At 36.3% G+C, this 16,724-nt stretch overlaps 3 protein-coding genes and 1 long non-coding RNA gene across 6 annotated transcripts in view; 2 read left to right on the top strand and 2 right to left on the bottom strand.

Moving 5' to 3' along the window:
* LOC116298775 (tumor protein p63-regulated gene 1-like protein) overlaps positions 1 to 16,724 on the top strand; it is a 102,910-nt gene that overhangs the window by 61,768 nt on the left and 24,418 nt on the right. The window lies entirely within an intron of this gene.
* On the bottom strand, positions 564 to 1,709 carry LOC116308411 (riboflavin-binding protein-like). Its single transcript, XM_031718822.2, has 2 exons — positions 1,482 to 1,709; positions 564 to 750 (listed from the first exon to the last, which is right to left on the bottom strand). Exons 1-2 carry the CDS (start codon positions 1,707 to 1,709, stop codon positions 613 to 615), a joined length of 366 nt encoding a protein of 121 aa, XP_031574682.2. The 3' UTR covers positions 564 to 612.
* On the top strand, positions 5,714 to 7,653 carry LOC116308410 (uncharacterized). Its single transcript, XM_031718821.2, has one exon. The coding sequence runs from the start codon at positions 6,446 to 6,448 to the stop codon at positions 7,037 to 7,039; it is 594 nt and encodes a 197-aa protein (XP_031574681.2). The 5' UTR covers positions 5,714 to 6,445; the 3' UTR covers positions 7,040 to 7,653.
* LOC148911145 (uncharacterized) lies at positions 11,795 to 16,177 on the bottom strand. Of its 2 annotated transcripts, XR_016119654.1 has the most exons (5): positions 15,896 to 16,177; positions 14,201 to 14,581; positions 13,551 to 13,687; positions 12,483 to 12,587; positions 11,795 to 12,370 (listed from the first exon to the last, which is right to left on the bottom strand). It is a non-coding gene; the product is annotated as an uncharacterized LOC148911145 (long non-coding RNA). The 2 variants fall into 2 exon arrangements; XR_016119653.1 differs by lacking the exon at positions 15,896 to 16,177 and having other exon boundaries at positions 14,201 to 15,829.

Below are 16,724 nucleotides of genomic sequence, written 5' to 3' on the forward strand. Positions count from 1 at the left end.
TTTTGAGACACCCACGACAAATATATAAGAAATATTTCAGCACTAGTGATGAAAATATTTCAAACACTAGTGACGAAAATATTCGACAAACACTAGTGATGAAAATGGTTTTTCATTAGGTTTCAAAACCCATCCACGTGATCTGAAAAGTGCCCATCCATTGGTTGCTGAGCTTATGAATTATTAATGAGTTTGAGAAATTTATTTCAAGTGTTGGAAGATTTAGCTATAAAAACCAGTTAAGTGCCCTTGCCGTACTTTACTTTTTATAGCATTCATTGAGCTCTTAAAGAAAACAAAACAATCTCATTTAGAAAGCACATGCTTTATGCAACGTGTCCTCAGCGAGCCCTAACAACAGGTAGCCCAGATAATAAAATCCCAACATCTTGGTCCTCTCCTTTATTTATGCTATCATGGCATTTCTTTTGGCTCACCCAATTGTAATATTTAATTCTATTCTTAGACTAATAAAGACTATGGAAAATATGCTCAATCCTGCTAGCATACTCTTTATTTTTATTTTTAAATTATTTATTTATTTTTTATTACATCGTTTCTCGATGACGCTTCATATTCGAGCCTATTGTTAGCGTTAATTCTTGTTTAAATCTATGGCGAAGAACGTGGCACTACTTTGTCGTTTGGATTTTCGCCTTTGAAATCAAACACCATGCAGTTGGAAGACCTTTCATATTTGAAGCATTGTCCATAAATCTGGTTACACAATCCTTCTCCATTTTTAAAAACCTTTAATGAAAGAGAAAATCAATAACCATGGCACCTAATAAACAATCAATGACACCCAAACAATAACTATGGCACCTCGTACACAAGCCATTACACCCCAAACAATAACCATGGCACCTCATACATCATCAATGACATGCACCCGGCGTGCTGCAGCTCTATAACACCCCAGCCACTATCCCTGACACCCTGATGCACCACCTATGACACACTATTCTTTGCACCCCATACACGGCTATTGTACCCCAATTGCAAAGACCACTCACAACGCCACAAACACTGCACTCCATACGGTGCAACCCATGCCTTTCCATACAATACCCAAGACACCCCCTGCTGTAAAAACACCGCCCTAAATACATCCCTCCATTTCTTATACCAACAAAGAAACCCTCTGAACTATGTACACCATTCCATTGTGTAGTGATCAAGACATGATGATGATTATGATATTTATATAGCGCTCTTTTCCATATGGATATGTTCAAAGAAGCCCTCTGAACTATGTACACCATTCCACTGTGTAGTGATCAAGACATGATAATGATTGATGATTATGATATTTAGATAGCGCTCTTTTCCATATGGATATGCTCAAAGGCGCTTTACAAATGATTATGATTGAGAGATGATATTCAGTTCTTCTACAGCGTTTTACTTGGAAAAGAATTCACGTGGTTTGTTACATAATAAGTATGTTTCTATCGAGGTATTTTAGGGAGAATACTTACCTCGGCAAAGGTGCGACAAGGTCTGTCAGGTTTTATAGGACCCTTGTCATTGTGGTGCAAGAAGTATTCCTCCAGCCAGTTGTCAGAGTAAGTTTTGTCATTCTTGCAGGCCTCAAACCATTGGTCGCAGGTATTACTGCAAATGGGTACTTCTCGGACCAAACCACCATTTATCTCCCATTTCACGAGGTTTGGATCACAAAAGTAAAGACATTCGTGGTTGATCATAATGGCTTTGCATTCCTAAGACACAATTGTGTAAAATTGGATATAAGAATTGATGTCAAAATGTCAAAACACTAATAGATATAATTTCAGTACATAGAGCTCCGTTAGGGAGGGATCATAGGCTTGTGTAGGCTTCTCGTATTATCTTTCTGCCAATCCCTTCCATATATCCAAACTTTTTTCCCTTTCTTCCTATTTTATTCTTACCTCGCTTAAACCACCACAGTAGTCCCAGTCAAAGTGCAATACATCTTTCTTGCCACGTTCCACTAGATTCACAGTCACGTCTGGCGAACAGCAAGATTTGTTTTGCCAAGGAAAACAAGCCGCAAAGCCAGATCTCTCTGGTGAAGGATACATCTTGTGATGAATGCCGTCGAGACACTTCAGGTCGTGTCTTGGCATGGCAGACACAAGCTCGATGCTAAGGATTATTGCGAAAACAAGTACAGTCAACATCGTCTTTGCTTCGTCGATAGCTGGGCTGTTAGCTTGATTTTATCAAGTCACTCACTCTACTAAAAACTGAAAGACTTAAAGAGATATATAAAGTTTGCAAATGCGCTAAAAATGTTCTCTTTTGGATCATTTTCATAACCTTTCGTTAAACCACTTTAGGCTAGAGTAGTAGTTCACAGGGAGGGTGAACATCGAATAAAATCGGACCATTGATCGTTTTTTTATTACCATCTCAGTGGCATAACTAGGGATCTTGCAGGGAGGTGCACAGACAATAATTTGCAGAACCAAAAAGAAAAAAAAGGTAACCAAAAGAAAGCAGAACCAAAAAAAATAAATGAAATAAATAAATAAAAAAAAAAGAAGATGGATGAACGGACCTTAATCTTTTATGGGGTGTGCACGTGCACCCTGTGCTCCCCCCTGGTTACGGCCCTGGTCTATCATATGACAAGTAGTCTAGAAGGAATTCTATGGACGTTAATTGCACCTAGTTTGGCTGATGAATAGAAGGGATAACAAAGGATACTTTATTATTTTGTTTAGACAATTGAAATAACGATAAGCCCTATAATTACTAGTCATTGCAAGATTCATGTTCTCTTCCAATTCAACTGTAAAGTTAGAAATACTTTTTTTTATTTATTTACTTATTAAGCTTACAACAATTAAACTGTTGCGGAGAACTAGACAGGCGACGTTCCACCTATAGGATAGTCTCCAACTAAAATTAAGAAGAAGAAAAAAAGAGATCAAACAGGTAACTAATAAATGAATGGTTAAGCCCTACAGTTGGAGCAGCGGCATTTCGTCACCCAAGAACAGGTATTAGTGGTCTCAACAAAGGAATACAAAAATTTGTCATGATAATGACTAACAAGTAAACGCTTAAAAGACGGTGCAGAGATAGCTTGCTTGAGCTCAGCCGGCAGATCATTTCATAAGAGAACCACACGATTTAAGTAAGATGAAGCAAAGGTCTCAGTCTTAAATTTAAAAAAAGTTATAAAGTGGTCCCTTATCTGCTCTCCCTGTACGTTTTGGAGGGTTATAAACGCTCAGATAATTTGACAAGTCTAAATCGTAGACCCCCAGTCTGCATCTGAAAAGGAAAAAGATGTCTGCCAATTCTCTTCGCATGGACAGTGGCAAAAGCTTTATTGATTGAGGGAAATAAGTCTAGACTTGTAGTCAGCGTCAGAGCGTAGGATAAATCTCGTTGCTCTACGTTGAAAACCTTCTAGCTTAACAACCGTTAACTCCGTTAACTCCGACGAAGGACTAGCGTCCGAAACGTCAGTAAGTTTTTTCATCTTTTCACGGTATATAATTTACCTTTTCATCATTACTGTTTCATTAGAAACACCGACGCAGCTCACACTAGTTTTTAGCTAGTTATATCTTTTAATTTAGCTTAACAAGATTACGCTTGAGATGAGCAGACCAGACTGGGACTCCAAATTCCAACTTGCTTCAAACTAAGGATAAGTAGAGCAGTTTCTTGGCAACCAAAGGCGCCCTCCAACCACAAGTACGTTTAACAAACCCAAGCGAACGGTTTGCTTTTTTTGAAATGATATCAATGTGGTTATTCCACTTAAAGTCGTGTGAAACCTCAAAACCAAGGTCAGTGTAACTATTTACACTATCAATTTGACCATTATCACCCATGCAATAGGGATAAGTCACCGCACTAGAGGATCGAGTTGTGCGCATGATCTTACACTTCTTGGAGTTAAAAGACATCCCCCACGAGTCACGCCATTTCTTTATTTAAGATATCATGTTCAAAATTAAGACAATCCTCTAAAGTGGTGATTTCCCGAAAACACTTCGAACCATCAGCAAATTCTTCGATTGCACGTTACGTCATCGCGGCCATATTGGTGCAATTTAACAAAAGATTTCTCATTAGCATTCATTGTTCACAGCACCACAATGGCCGCCATGTTTTTGTCTTTTGACTCTCTTGGGAATGCTTGCAACCCATCAATAAGGCCATGGTAGAATCAGAAGAAACAATGCCCGGGAGATCGTTAATAAGTAACAAGAAAAGGAACGGACCTAAGATTGATCCTGAGGCACTCCTGAAGCCACAGGTAGCCAATCAGAGGAGCTTCCTTCGACAACTACTCTCTGTCGGCGCCCAGCAAGGTAGCTGGAGAACCATGATAGCAAACTGCCATTAAATCCATGATGCTTAAGCTAGAACAAGAGGAGGCTGTGAGGCACAGAATCAAACGCATTCGAAAAGTCTACTACAGCATATCAACTTGACCAGATGAGTCAAGGATCGGCTTCCCGATACGGTGCAAGACGTCATCCATCTGTGTGGTACACGACCTAGACCTAGACCTGACCTAGACTTGAGACCATCGCTGGTAAACATTTTCAAAAATATAATTTTCGACAAAACATTTGAAACTTTTATTAGCCTACATTTTTAAAGAATGATATTTAATGTTAATTCCAAAAATATCCATGTATTCTGAATTGTTGTAAAATGATTCTTGAATTTAAACTTGCTTTAAACTTTTCACAAAATTCTGCTAACCTCGAGCAATTCTACTTCGAGGTATTAGCGAAAATGTTAGTTTTTGTGCTGATCAAAATATCATCTCTCCCAACGTTCAGGGCGTTATATCTCAAATACGCATCCCTTAAATTCCCCAAATTTTGGTATTTTGTTAATCAGCCCCAAAAGACCCAGAAATATAAAGCTTATTAACGCATAAACGTCGAAAGTAGAGCCCGTTTTTCTGCCCTGTCATTTGGTATAGTTACTATTTAGTGCCTACGGTTTGGGTAAGAAGACCACATTCTATATTTAATTCTGTATTGTATGTTATCTTTTTATAAAGCAGTCAGAGTTGTGGACGCGCGTATTTTGCTACTGCTCCCCTTTCGTACTGAAGGAAAGGTGGAGGGCTCCCCCGCCCCCCCCCCTCCCCCTCCACCAACCCCCCTCCCCCTCCCCCAACCTCCCCCCCCCCCCCTCTCATAAAAAAACGTTCCATCCCTAACAGGGAGTTTATTCCATTCTCGTGACGAAGTAACTACTAATATTAATGTGAAATATTATAAATGTTATTCAGGAGTAATTCCAGAATTTCTTCTGGATTATTTTCAACCAACAAAAACTAGCAAGATTTTATTTGGTGATTATTCAATCATAATGGCGGCAACGTTAATGTAAATCCTTCTGAAGAGAATGTTAATTATAATGGATTAACTCTGCATTAGTATAAAAGAAAGCAATTAGCTCCAGTATGTTAATTTTTAGACCTCGTTTTTGAGAGACAAGTTTAAATCTGCATTTTTACACAGCTGTTTTAGTCCATTATTAATATTTAACAATTTTCAGCTGAGATAAATTTATAAGATTAAGCATTTTAACCCAGCTCACTCGAGTTGTTGCTAGACAACAAATTGTGTTGCCATAAAAAAAAGTTCCCAAGAGACAATATTTTACAGTTCTTTTCATATTTAAATTTCAGTTGGTAATAAGTGCATCTATTGTGTGTTTTATAGTTGGTCCTTTGAAGTGATATTTTGAGTTATCATAGTGAAAAACAAGGAGATTTAGCACAACAAAAACCACGTAAAACAACAGCAAACAAACGAAGATCAGCAGTAGTTATTGCCTTGCAAACAAACCGGTGGTACGCCAGTCGATGCACGTATTTACTGTCGAACTAACTGTAAAACACTCGACAGAAGTAACCACAAAACTGAGTACTAACTAAGCCGACTGAAGTAACCAAACCGACTTTAAAAGCCGTACAAGTTTTAATCTTGAAAGTATAAAGGAGAAAGGCTTCAAAGAGCTGAAGCACTTTCAAGGAGAAAACATCAAGGAACTAATTTAAAAAAAGCAATAAGAACTCCGTTTGGGAACAAGAACTTTTCCGTGGCGGTCAGGAAGAATGTTTTTATGATCACTCCAGGAGATGCACGACAACTTTTAAAAGTCAGAACAATATCGTATGATGACTTAAAGTGAAGCGTGCCTTAAAGAGCAAGTCATGGATCCCTAAGTCAACAATGTCCTAATTTCCTTGTATGCAACTGTTCTCCGAATCATATTCAAGTTATTTTAACGTTTTTTCGTGTCAAATATAGCAAACATTCACTAAGGTATGCGGCTAATGGCAAAAGGATGTACATGTTGGTAATAAGATAAGTTTGGAGTATCGAGTTTCAAAGACATCACGCAATTTCATGACAAAACACTGAATTTAGGTCGACAAATGCGTTCTTTGTAAAAGCTGTTCATTATGAGCGTGTCGTCTCGGCAACCCTTGATTCGGATCAGCAAGAATGGAGAAATGAGGCTTAAAAATAAGGTAGGGGTAGCTATATTAAAGGAGAATGCGCACGAAGACAGGGCTCTCAATTCACAAATCGTGGCCCTCAAAAAACATCAAGAAAGGCAAGATAAATACATGACTTATAGACAACTAGACTTTGCTACAAAACAAATCATTGCTTCAGAAGAAAGACCGCATACAATTGCCACAACAATGGTAAAAAATGACAGCGTTTTACCTCCGATTCATTCGATAAGCTTAAATGAAAATATAAGGCGAAGAACGAGTGCTGATCAAGAAGTTGGTGATTTGAAGCCTCAGAGGAGTAAAGGAACTTGGGAAAAAGCGATGGCGTTGGTACGAGTTGCTGTACAAAACAAACAAAGGCACGAACTAGCTGAGCAAAGTAAGACTTTTATTACTCAACAGTCTCAGTTAGGGAGACGAGGAGAATGCAATGAAAGGATAAAAGAACTGGGAAGTACGAGTCTTCCGCCATTGACAACATCATATCATGACACGACAATGAGGTATAGCAGACATGGACGTCGTGGAATATAATCGACCAAGCAGCCATCTTTCCCTGAAATGCTAAAAATGTCGAGAGAAAAATCAAAAGCGGGACTTCAAGACCCAAGGTTTTTAAAACTAGAATCGTGTCTTGGGGGAGCACGACGGAAGAGTGTTCGCAGGCGCGATACATTAACAACAGACTTGTCGAAGAAAAATGAAAAGAAACTACAGAAAATGCAATAGAGAGAATAAGAAGCGTAACAGCTCCTTACAGAAGAAGAGTGGAAATAAATTATTTAAATTTTATGTAATATATCAAACACGTTAATGAGTTTGAGAAATCATATATGAATGTCTCGTACGTGCGAAAGGCAAAAAGTGACATCTTTTGAACTAATAATGTTTACACTAAGAGCTTGTTTACTCTTGCAATTTGCTTTCATAAATATCCAAATTACAAAGGCAATTTTGATTCAGGATGTAAAAAGCTTCATCGTCTATGACTAAACGTTTGTGTCTGTGTCGAGTCAAAATGTTAATAGATACTAAAAGCTCTATTGGAAGACTTCAAACAGATGAAGTGTCTCATGATTGGCAGGGCATCACCCTGGTGATGTTACATGCATTTTTGTGAAATAAAAAGACAATTTCGGTGTCCGGTATTTACTAGAATAAATGTCATATGAATGAAAAATATAATAGTATTTGAACTGTTATCGGTACATATTTATATTTAAGTTAGATACATTCTTATTGCGATATGTGATATCGTGCGTGGATTTGATTTTGGTCTAAAAAAGGATTGCATATAATGCGCGCGAAGCCTACTCGGAGATAAAAAATGGAATTCTTCAAATATTTTCAGTAGTGACCTCGGAAATTCAAAACGGATAACTGCCAAAGAAATCTTTTTCTACGCACGTTCTGTTGATTCGTGTTATGATTAGGGGTGGATAGAACGATAGCGGCTAAAACTCCACACGAGTCGAACACGAGTGACCACGAGTGAACACGACCGAACACGAGTCGAACACAAGTGAACACGAGTGAACATCAGTCGAACACGAAGAACACGAGTCGAAAAAAGATTTCAAAAAATCAGAAAAAGTAAGCAAATATAAATATTAAAATTAACGAAGAAGGAACGAACAAAAAAAAAAAAAAAAAAAAAAAAAAAAAAAAAAAAAAAATCAGGAAAAAAAAATCAGAAAAAGCAAGAAAATATAAATGAATTAACGAAGAATGAACGAACGAAGGGAATAAATTAATGGACGAATAAATGAATGGGATGAATAAATAAGAAAATGAATGAATAAACTCAAAGAACGAATGAATGAAAGTAAAAAGAAAGAAATATAGAATAGAATAATAACAGGTAAATAGATAAAATAATAAATAAGATAAACTTACAGAAACGATGCAAGAAAGAAACAAAGAAATTTATGAGTTAATGAATTTTAAGAGAACTTGGAAATAACTAATACCACGAACAATAAATAATGTAAAGTTTCTATAATGCAATACAGTATACCACTTAATTATGTCCGGTTTTATAAATATACATGTAAACTTGATAAACGTTAACTTGGATCATTACCTAAAAGGATTATCTTTGATTTCATGGACGCACTAAAATTGTCTTGAACAATAATATCAACAAATATTACTAGAGCTACCCTCCTGTTGTTGACTGTAAATCGATGCGATTGTGACCGATCAGGAATTAACTATTGGCGTAGATAAAAGTTTATATAATACTCATGCAACTCATTTATTCCCTTCGTTCGTTCTTCGTTAATTATTTATTTATATTTGCTTACTTTTTTTGATTTTCTTTTTATCTTTTTTCGACTCGTGTTCACTCGTGTTCACTCGTGTTCACTCGTGTTCACTCGTGTTCACTCGTGTTCACTCGTGTTCACTCGTGTTCACTCGTGTTCACTCGTGTTCACTCGTGTTCACTCGTGTTCACTCGTGTTCACTCGTGTTTAGTTCTAGGCGCAATCTAGATAGAACATGGTAGATAGATATCTATTGTTCGTAATTGCAATCTAATCTTCATTTGTTTACTTACTTGCACACGTCCAGTCAACGTGAGCGCGTGACCTAAAATGACCTACTGGTCAAAATTCCTTGAGCAGGGGACCAACGGAAAATTACTTTTTTTATCAAAAACATTTTCGCTTCAATTGCAAAGAAACTATTATTAACTCTCCTTAGAATATTAGAGAAGAGCATATCTTGAACCCAGGGTACTGTTTACGAGATAAAATGTAGTGTAAGTGTAGTAGTGTTAAACAAACATGCTCCAAAGAAAATCAGAAGAGTCAGGCATAAGATTAGCCGCTTGGATGACATCGATCCGAAGTGCGAAATTTAATCTACAGTAAAATTGAAGCTAAGAAACAAGCCATCAAATCTGGCTCACAATCCGACTGGCAAAACTATAAAACATTAAGGAACAGGATAAAACAATAAGATCAAACATATTAAGACTTTATACTCAGGGTTGAAAGTAGGCTAAAATTTCATCACATTAACAACAAAATTACCTTAGAGTTACAAGAAAAACTAAATATTGCTATAAAGGTATCAGGACTAGATGGTATTTCACCAAAAATTTTAAAGAAATTGCTGGTCCAATTATTTAAGAGGCACTTACCAATATTTTCAACATGTCAATCGATACAGGTATATTCCCCGATGACTGCGAAAGTAGCCAAGATTAAAGTGCCTATCACCCTTCTGACAATATTCTCAGTATTGATTCTACATGGGGAGTAAGATGTTGAATAACCCGAAAAAATTACATAGTTTGAGTGCGGCTTCTTGAAGTTATGAAGGTTTTTCCATGCCATATGCTAATGCTGTGACGTATGAGGAGGCATTTATGGTTATTTGTTGTTCCTCGTAATTCGAAACACCGGCTTCTATGGGAAAACTAACTTGCAATCATTTCTATAAGAGCAATGGGGAAAACAATGACGTATTTCAAATTTAATTTATCTGTACCAGTAGTGTTTTGTATATTAAATGATTACTCCTCATACGTCACAGCATTAGCATATCACGTGACTTACGAACAAAACATTTTCGCCGATTTTTGCGAACACTCATTACTATGAATGCTATGGTAACGAAACTTGGTACGATGCCGTAAGACTTGTGTAGTCATCAGTCATCTGACTACGTGACATGGCGTGACGTCACATACTACGTGACTTACAAACAAAACATTGCCGATTTTTGCCAATAGTCATTACAATAAATGCTATGGTAACGAAACTTGTTATATTGGCTAGCCTTGTGTTGTGAGTGATCTGACCACGTGATATGACTTGACGTCACATATCACGTGGGTTAACAGCCAACCATTAATGCCGATTTTTGCCAATAGTTTTGACTGACAAACAATTGCATGTTATCATTTCATCAAATGAAATCGATACTTATTTTAACGAAATTCGCTTTCAAATACCTCTGGTGGTTTCATCCTACCTACATCTGGTGGACCCGCATCTCCTGGCCCCATGCACGCGCATCTGCTGGTCCCTTGGCCATAACGCCTTAACGAGGCATGTTAGCATGTTTGACTTTCCTTGTGAAGTGCTAAAAGTACCTGATAAATGAGGTGTGATAAATCCTTCAGCTGAAGTTTTCTTTGCTTTCTGATTCCTAGATAAAAAGCCCCATGCTTTTTTGTCATGCTTAACCTTTTTTGCTGCTTTTTAAGTTGATTTAGATGATTTTTTCCAGCTTTTCCAAACAATTTTGAGACTAAATCCGCCTTCTTGAATTTTGTAGTTTGCGTTGCCATGGTAATTTCGAAACCTCACTCCCGAAAGCTTGAAATCTCACTGTTACGCTGAAATCCTCCTCTTAGCCAATCAAATTGCAGGATTTTCTTAGATCATAACATTAAAACACGAATTTTCAAAGGAAAAATACAATGGAATTTACAAGATAAGCATGAATGTGAATTGTTGTCCTGGGATGGGCTTTCACAGTAAAAACCGGGGTTGGAATTCAGATGCAACGGTCATAGATCATGGTATATTGTATTTTACATGGTATGGGTTAATGTATTCCCATGTAAAAACATGAAAACCAGTCCTGGGAATACAAACCCATACCAGCATCTGGTTTTGCAAATTATGTAATCGTAATTGACCTAATTCACTATGACGTCACTGCTTGTTTATGTGGGGGTTTAAAATCGCCAAATCCAATAGAAAATTCAACTAAATTTGCTCCTAGCAAAACAGTTTAATCTAAAATGGCCTGGTTTTCAGATATAATGTGTGTTAATATGTGCTAAAAAATATTCTGAGCGTTTCACTTCTCTTCGTGGAATGATACGGGATTTAGAACAATTTTCGGTTAGTTTGCGTTGATTTGACCCCGTCCGACGACCATGATCCTTTGCGTTTAAACAATAGATTGTTGAATATTGTTTTGATGTGACGTCATAGTGAAGTAAATTGTAGATCATGTATGTGCTCTCTGTCCGTTTATCCACCCATGTTACTCTAATTCGCTGTATAATTGGGAAGTGAAAGTGTCTCTGAGGGGGGAGCACAAAAGAGGGGGGGGGGGGGGGGGGGGAAGGGGGGGGGAAGGGGCGGGGGGGAATTCCAATGAATTGTATAATTTTGATACTGTAAAGTATCATACCAAACGTAGATTCTCAGATTTTCATAATTGCGATGTCGGTTTGCAAAGTATTAAATAATCCATTAAATTATATACACAAGCTTAATTTTCCAAATAAGTGATTTATTAACTTGAAAATTTAATGTCATGTTTGATAAATATTAATAGAATAATAATAAACTGACTGTAACAATGGCATAAAAATATTAAATATGACTTATTGTAGAGAAGTTACAACTGTCATTGAACAGTAACTGTACAAGCAACTACTAAATTTGATATTCCCTATTTGTACTTTCTAATTTAATCTTTTATTTGAATTTAAAGACCCATTGCCACTTACCGTGATGCACGCGGTCACAGATGAATTTCGTGGTCCATGAAATTCAAAGATTCAAATATTGAATAACAACGTCATATTAAATCCTTTTCCTACATAGCACTAAGGCACAATAATGATTCTTTTACATTCTTTTAAGAGTTTATTCAAAAGGTTAGAATTGTTTTTTCAGTGGTGACATGATTCAAAATGTAAACAAATTGTGATGCATCACGGTAAGTGGCAATGGGTCTTTAAAAGTGAATAACATATTTGAATAAAGAAACACAATGTCTATGAACTGCAACATAAACATGGACCATTAAAAGATGAGATACACAGATACAAACAATGTTATTTCTTCCTTCTTTTCGTTTGACTCTTGAATTTATCTTTTGAGGCGTTCACTGAAAACAAAGTTATTTATATCACAGTTTATTTGTATTTTTGTGGAGCTGAGCAAGTATAATTATTATTAACACTCATAATAATTCGAAAAATTAAAATTACCAAACTTACAGTGTAACGTGAAATAATTATTTTTTCCTTTGCCTTTTTGGTGGTGATGCTGTAGACACTGGTTGACCATTCTTCCTAATTTCATATTCTTCATTGTGCTTGGCGCTGAAACAAAGACAACAGGCGTGAAATATCAGTGGTAAATTTTTTTCAGAAAAAGCGCATCCTGTGGGTGTGATATGGATAATTTCTGGAACTACACATCATAATATACTAATATATAGAGGATATTACATGGGCGCGCGGAGATACGAAATTTATCTTCGAGTGTTGAAAAGATCTCTCATAAACCATAGCACTGTATTTTTTTCCAAAACAATTGAATTTTATTGTAGAAAACATCCCAAATACAAAGTGCAATTCGACATAAAACCGAGAATTTATAAATACAGTCTTTAATAAACAAACCCAAATCAAGTTCAACTCTAGACTGTCATCCTCGCTGGGTTGTTGGTTCATATTCCTCAACGTTTTTCTTTCTGACTGATAGCAAAAATCTGGACAAATACAAGTCGAGTTCTTGAGGAAAAATCTCTTCAAACGGTCGAGTCTCCTTCTCAGTTGTGAGAAATAACTGAATGAGCGACAAGTCGTTCTTTGTCTTTTTTTTAGTGTTTGCATTTTCCTCCTCCTCGATAAAATCTATGACGTCTTGTAAATCAAATGTGACAAACCTTTCAGCCATGTTTTTGAACTTAATTTTCTATAATTTTAACAAAATTATCGATCGAGTGAGCAATCTTTGCAACCACATACGAGACAAAGCTGCCGACCGTCGTGATTTTCCCGCGCCTGTGAGAGCAATGACGTCACCGAATACTAAAAACTGATTGGTTATAATTTTACATGTGAAAATTATGGTATTTTTACATGTTTTGAAATTTCTCAGTTGTAGAAATCTTTGTAAACAACTATAGTTTATACAATAAACTGCAATATACTGGTTAAAAATATTCAGTTAGGAATGGCCATTATTATTAATAATTTTAAACCGCCATTGGAAATTGAATAGTAGAAATGATTAATTCTTTACGAGGGAGATATATTAAAGATAAAGTTGAGACTTACAATATTGCACCATCCTGTTTGAAAGAATTTCTGTATGGTGGCAAACTTATGCCCAATGGAACCAATTTCTCTGAAAATTGCAGGCACAGTTCAACATTTTCAATGCTTGGGGGCTCAGATTTCATGAAGAAGTATATCTATGAAAAGAACAAAGTAAATAAACTTAACTGTAGAACTATAGACATTTTTATAATTATTGAAGATTCACATTTTCTTTTCAAATACATTAGTTTAATAATCACAATTTGTGAATATTTATTAACTAAATATAAGTATATTTAGTTATTTATATTAAATTTATAATTATACAACTTTTCATTAATCCCATATAGGTAACTGTCCAATTATTTTCTTAATTGGACAGGTCTTGTTGATATGGGATTAATTAGGCAGCATGCCATGAATTTAGTTCGGCACGTGTTTAAAACGGCGTTTGCCGCAAAGTCGCTCCAGAGTCGTAATGTCCGACTTGGCTTGTCGAACTTATGCTGGACTCGAACCTATTCAATGGGGTCGTTCTCAATTGCTGCAAACTTCGTACTAGGCTTGAGCCTATTTCAAATGTAATAGGTTCGACTGAATTAAGCTCATGGTTAGTTCGACGTTTGCCCTGGGCCTTAATCACAAAAAATGCAAAGTTATTGACTCACATTGTTGCTTGATTCTGCAATGGATTTAGCAATTCTTAGAGCCATGACTCCCACAACACTGTCAATTCGTCTTTCACGAAATTGAAGTTCTTTTAAAACTGGCTAATCTTCATCATCATCTTCATCGTTATCATCATTATCATCCGGTTGAGAAAGGTAGGATTCACCAAGTTCACTAACTCCATCAAATTCATCTTTGTGGGTGTTATGGACGCGATCAGTCATTGGTATTTCAGGAGTAGCTTCCTCTTCATTATTGTCATCATTCCTCGTGTCCATATTGGTGGTTAGCTTCATTTTCATTATTACCAGTAGAGTTTGCTTCATTCGTCATTTCCAACATGAGTTGGATTGGAGCAGCAAGTCTGAGTACTCATGTGCCTTGCCCCACATAAAAATATAAATTATATCATGAAAAAATAAATAAATAAATTAATTAATTAAAATGTGAATTTGTATACAATGTTTTCAATTACAGGATGCATAAAACTGCTAAAAATATCAACCTGAGGGTGAATTATTTATTCTGAAAAAAAAACGTCCTTTTTTTCATGAGGGTAGCACTTAATAGCCAGTGGCTAACAAACCTGTGGCCCTCATTCCGTGATCGAATTGGAATTTAGGAGTTGATTTTTGCGAAGGGAGGAAAACCGGAGAACCCGGAAAACCCTCGAAGCACAGCAGAGAACCAACAAACAACTCTACTCATATACCACACCGAACCCGGCGGGACTCGAACTCGGGTAATCTCATCATGCAATTCAAGTTGTCAAAAGACTATTGGGCATCAGGTGATATCAAATTCACGTCTTTTGACCTATGGATTTACATAAAACCATTAAGGTTGAATCAAAGGCAAAGCAGGAATCATTTTATGTATGTGGGTAGACCATCCATGCATGCAGCAGACTAATGCACTCTCAGCTGCAATAATTAGTATAGCCATGAACTTGATCAGCTTTAGAAGAAATAGTTTGCAACAATTCTTGATTCAAATTAAGGCATATTCAAACTTGACATAAAATGGGATTCCTTTTTTCAGGGTTTGTGCTAGGTTCCCAAGAAATTATTCAAGGAGTTTTCAAGGAGTATTCAAGGACCAAAATGACATTTTCCAAAGAGTAACTCTTAAGAGGGTTTCATTTTGGTATTAAAAAATATGAAGAAAATGCCAATACTAATCGAGATGTGCACATTTTTTCATGGACAATTTTTTTCAAGGAGTATTCAAGGACATTTCTACTTTTTTTCTATTTTCAAGGAGTTTTAAGTGCCCTTGAAAATGCATTTTAAATTCCAACATTTTTCAAGGAGTTCAAGGACCTGCACGAACCCTGTTTTTTCTTTGAATAAGGGAAATAGGCCTATTGCAGTGTTTGAGTATATATTAAAGTATTCAATAAAGGTTTGGTTATGTACTAACATATATAGGGTGTATTGACCAGTTTGATCTACCAAAATCCTTTCAACACTTCCTTTTTTGAAAATTTATTACCACTTTTTGTGGAAATGTGTAGGGGAGGGGAGCGTGGTTTGTCACCACAGGAAGCCCCAGTCCCTTTTGTTAGGAGAGAGTTCAAATTTTAATAAAAAAGAAAAATGTAAAACGTATTAATTGTGATAATGTATATTTTACAGGTAGTAGCATTAAAATGAGACCACATCATCCAAAATATAAATGTTTTCAAGTCTTACCTTAACTGTTTTAACTTTGTTTTCCGCAGACAAAGTATACATTGATTCGCCCAGCTCATACAGGTTTGTTAAGAAGACAACTACAAAAGTAAAATGTCAATGTTAAGAAATGATGGATATCAAATTCCAGGAAAATTTAGGAAACCTGAAGAAGCCTTGCGTCCCAAATTGAAAGGTTTCTTAATTGAATTTATACTATACCTGCTTTTATCTGTACAATACTGATTATCAGTTTATTCCAAGTTATTTTTGCGTGTACAGATCATGAAGAGTTTTGGTCTTACAGAAAATGTAGTGACTTACGAAAAAATGTTTAAAATTTACCTTAAACATCTTCAAGTTTCTATCTTTTTCTGTTTTTTACTTCTTCATTTTATCTTTGCATACCAAACAAGGTATTTCCAACATTGTCTGATCAGCCTTCAGCAAAATAAGTGGGTTTTTACCCTCTGGTTACCCCCCAAAGATGCAAACATGATTATGGGGATGTGAACGTCGAGAATTAGCAATATATCATAAAAACTTTTTTTCTTTTAGAAAAACCTGCCTATTTGATAGTGGTAGCATTTTAATGAAGATTTTCTCATAAAACATGAAATTAAATGCATGGGGAGTAGAAGCTGAAAATTGTTCTTGGGCACACTCGCCATTTTTGTTTCTAGTTTCCATAGCGGCAATCCAAAAAGGAAAAGAAACAGTGCAGTGTAAAGTCCCATTAAGATTTTATAGGGAGGCCAGTGCCCCCTCGGCCCACCTCCCCTGAAATGATAGATAGTGAATACATACCCAATAGTTTTCGAATGGCCTACCACAGGTATCCCAGTAAAGC

This window comes from Actinia tenebrosa, unplaced genomic scaffold (genome assembly GCF_029948245.1).
Source record: "Actinia tenebrosa isolate PJP-AT-01 unplaced genomic scaffold, QUT_ActTen_1.0 PGA_scaffold14__42_contigs__length_11649687, whole genome shotgun sequence".
Lineage (NCBI taxonomy): Eukaryota > Metazoa > Cnidaria > Anthozoa > Actiniaria > Actiniidae > Actinia > Actinia tenebrosa.

Excerpts from the sequence above, each read along its gene's own strand:
- LOC116308411 (XM_031718822.2), bottom strand. The coding sequence starts at position 1,709 with ATGATCAACCACGAATGTCTTTACTTTTGTGATCCAAACCTCGTGAAA. Across the intron at positions 751-1,481 it reads CTTGTCGCACCTTTGCCGAG|GTTTTTAAAAATGGAGAAGG; the intron begins GTAAGTATTCTC and ends CTTTCATTAAAG.
- LOC116308410 (XM_031718821.2), top strand. The coding sequence starts at position 6,446 with ATGAGCGTGTCGTCTCGGCAACCCTTGATTCGGATCAGCAAGAATGGA.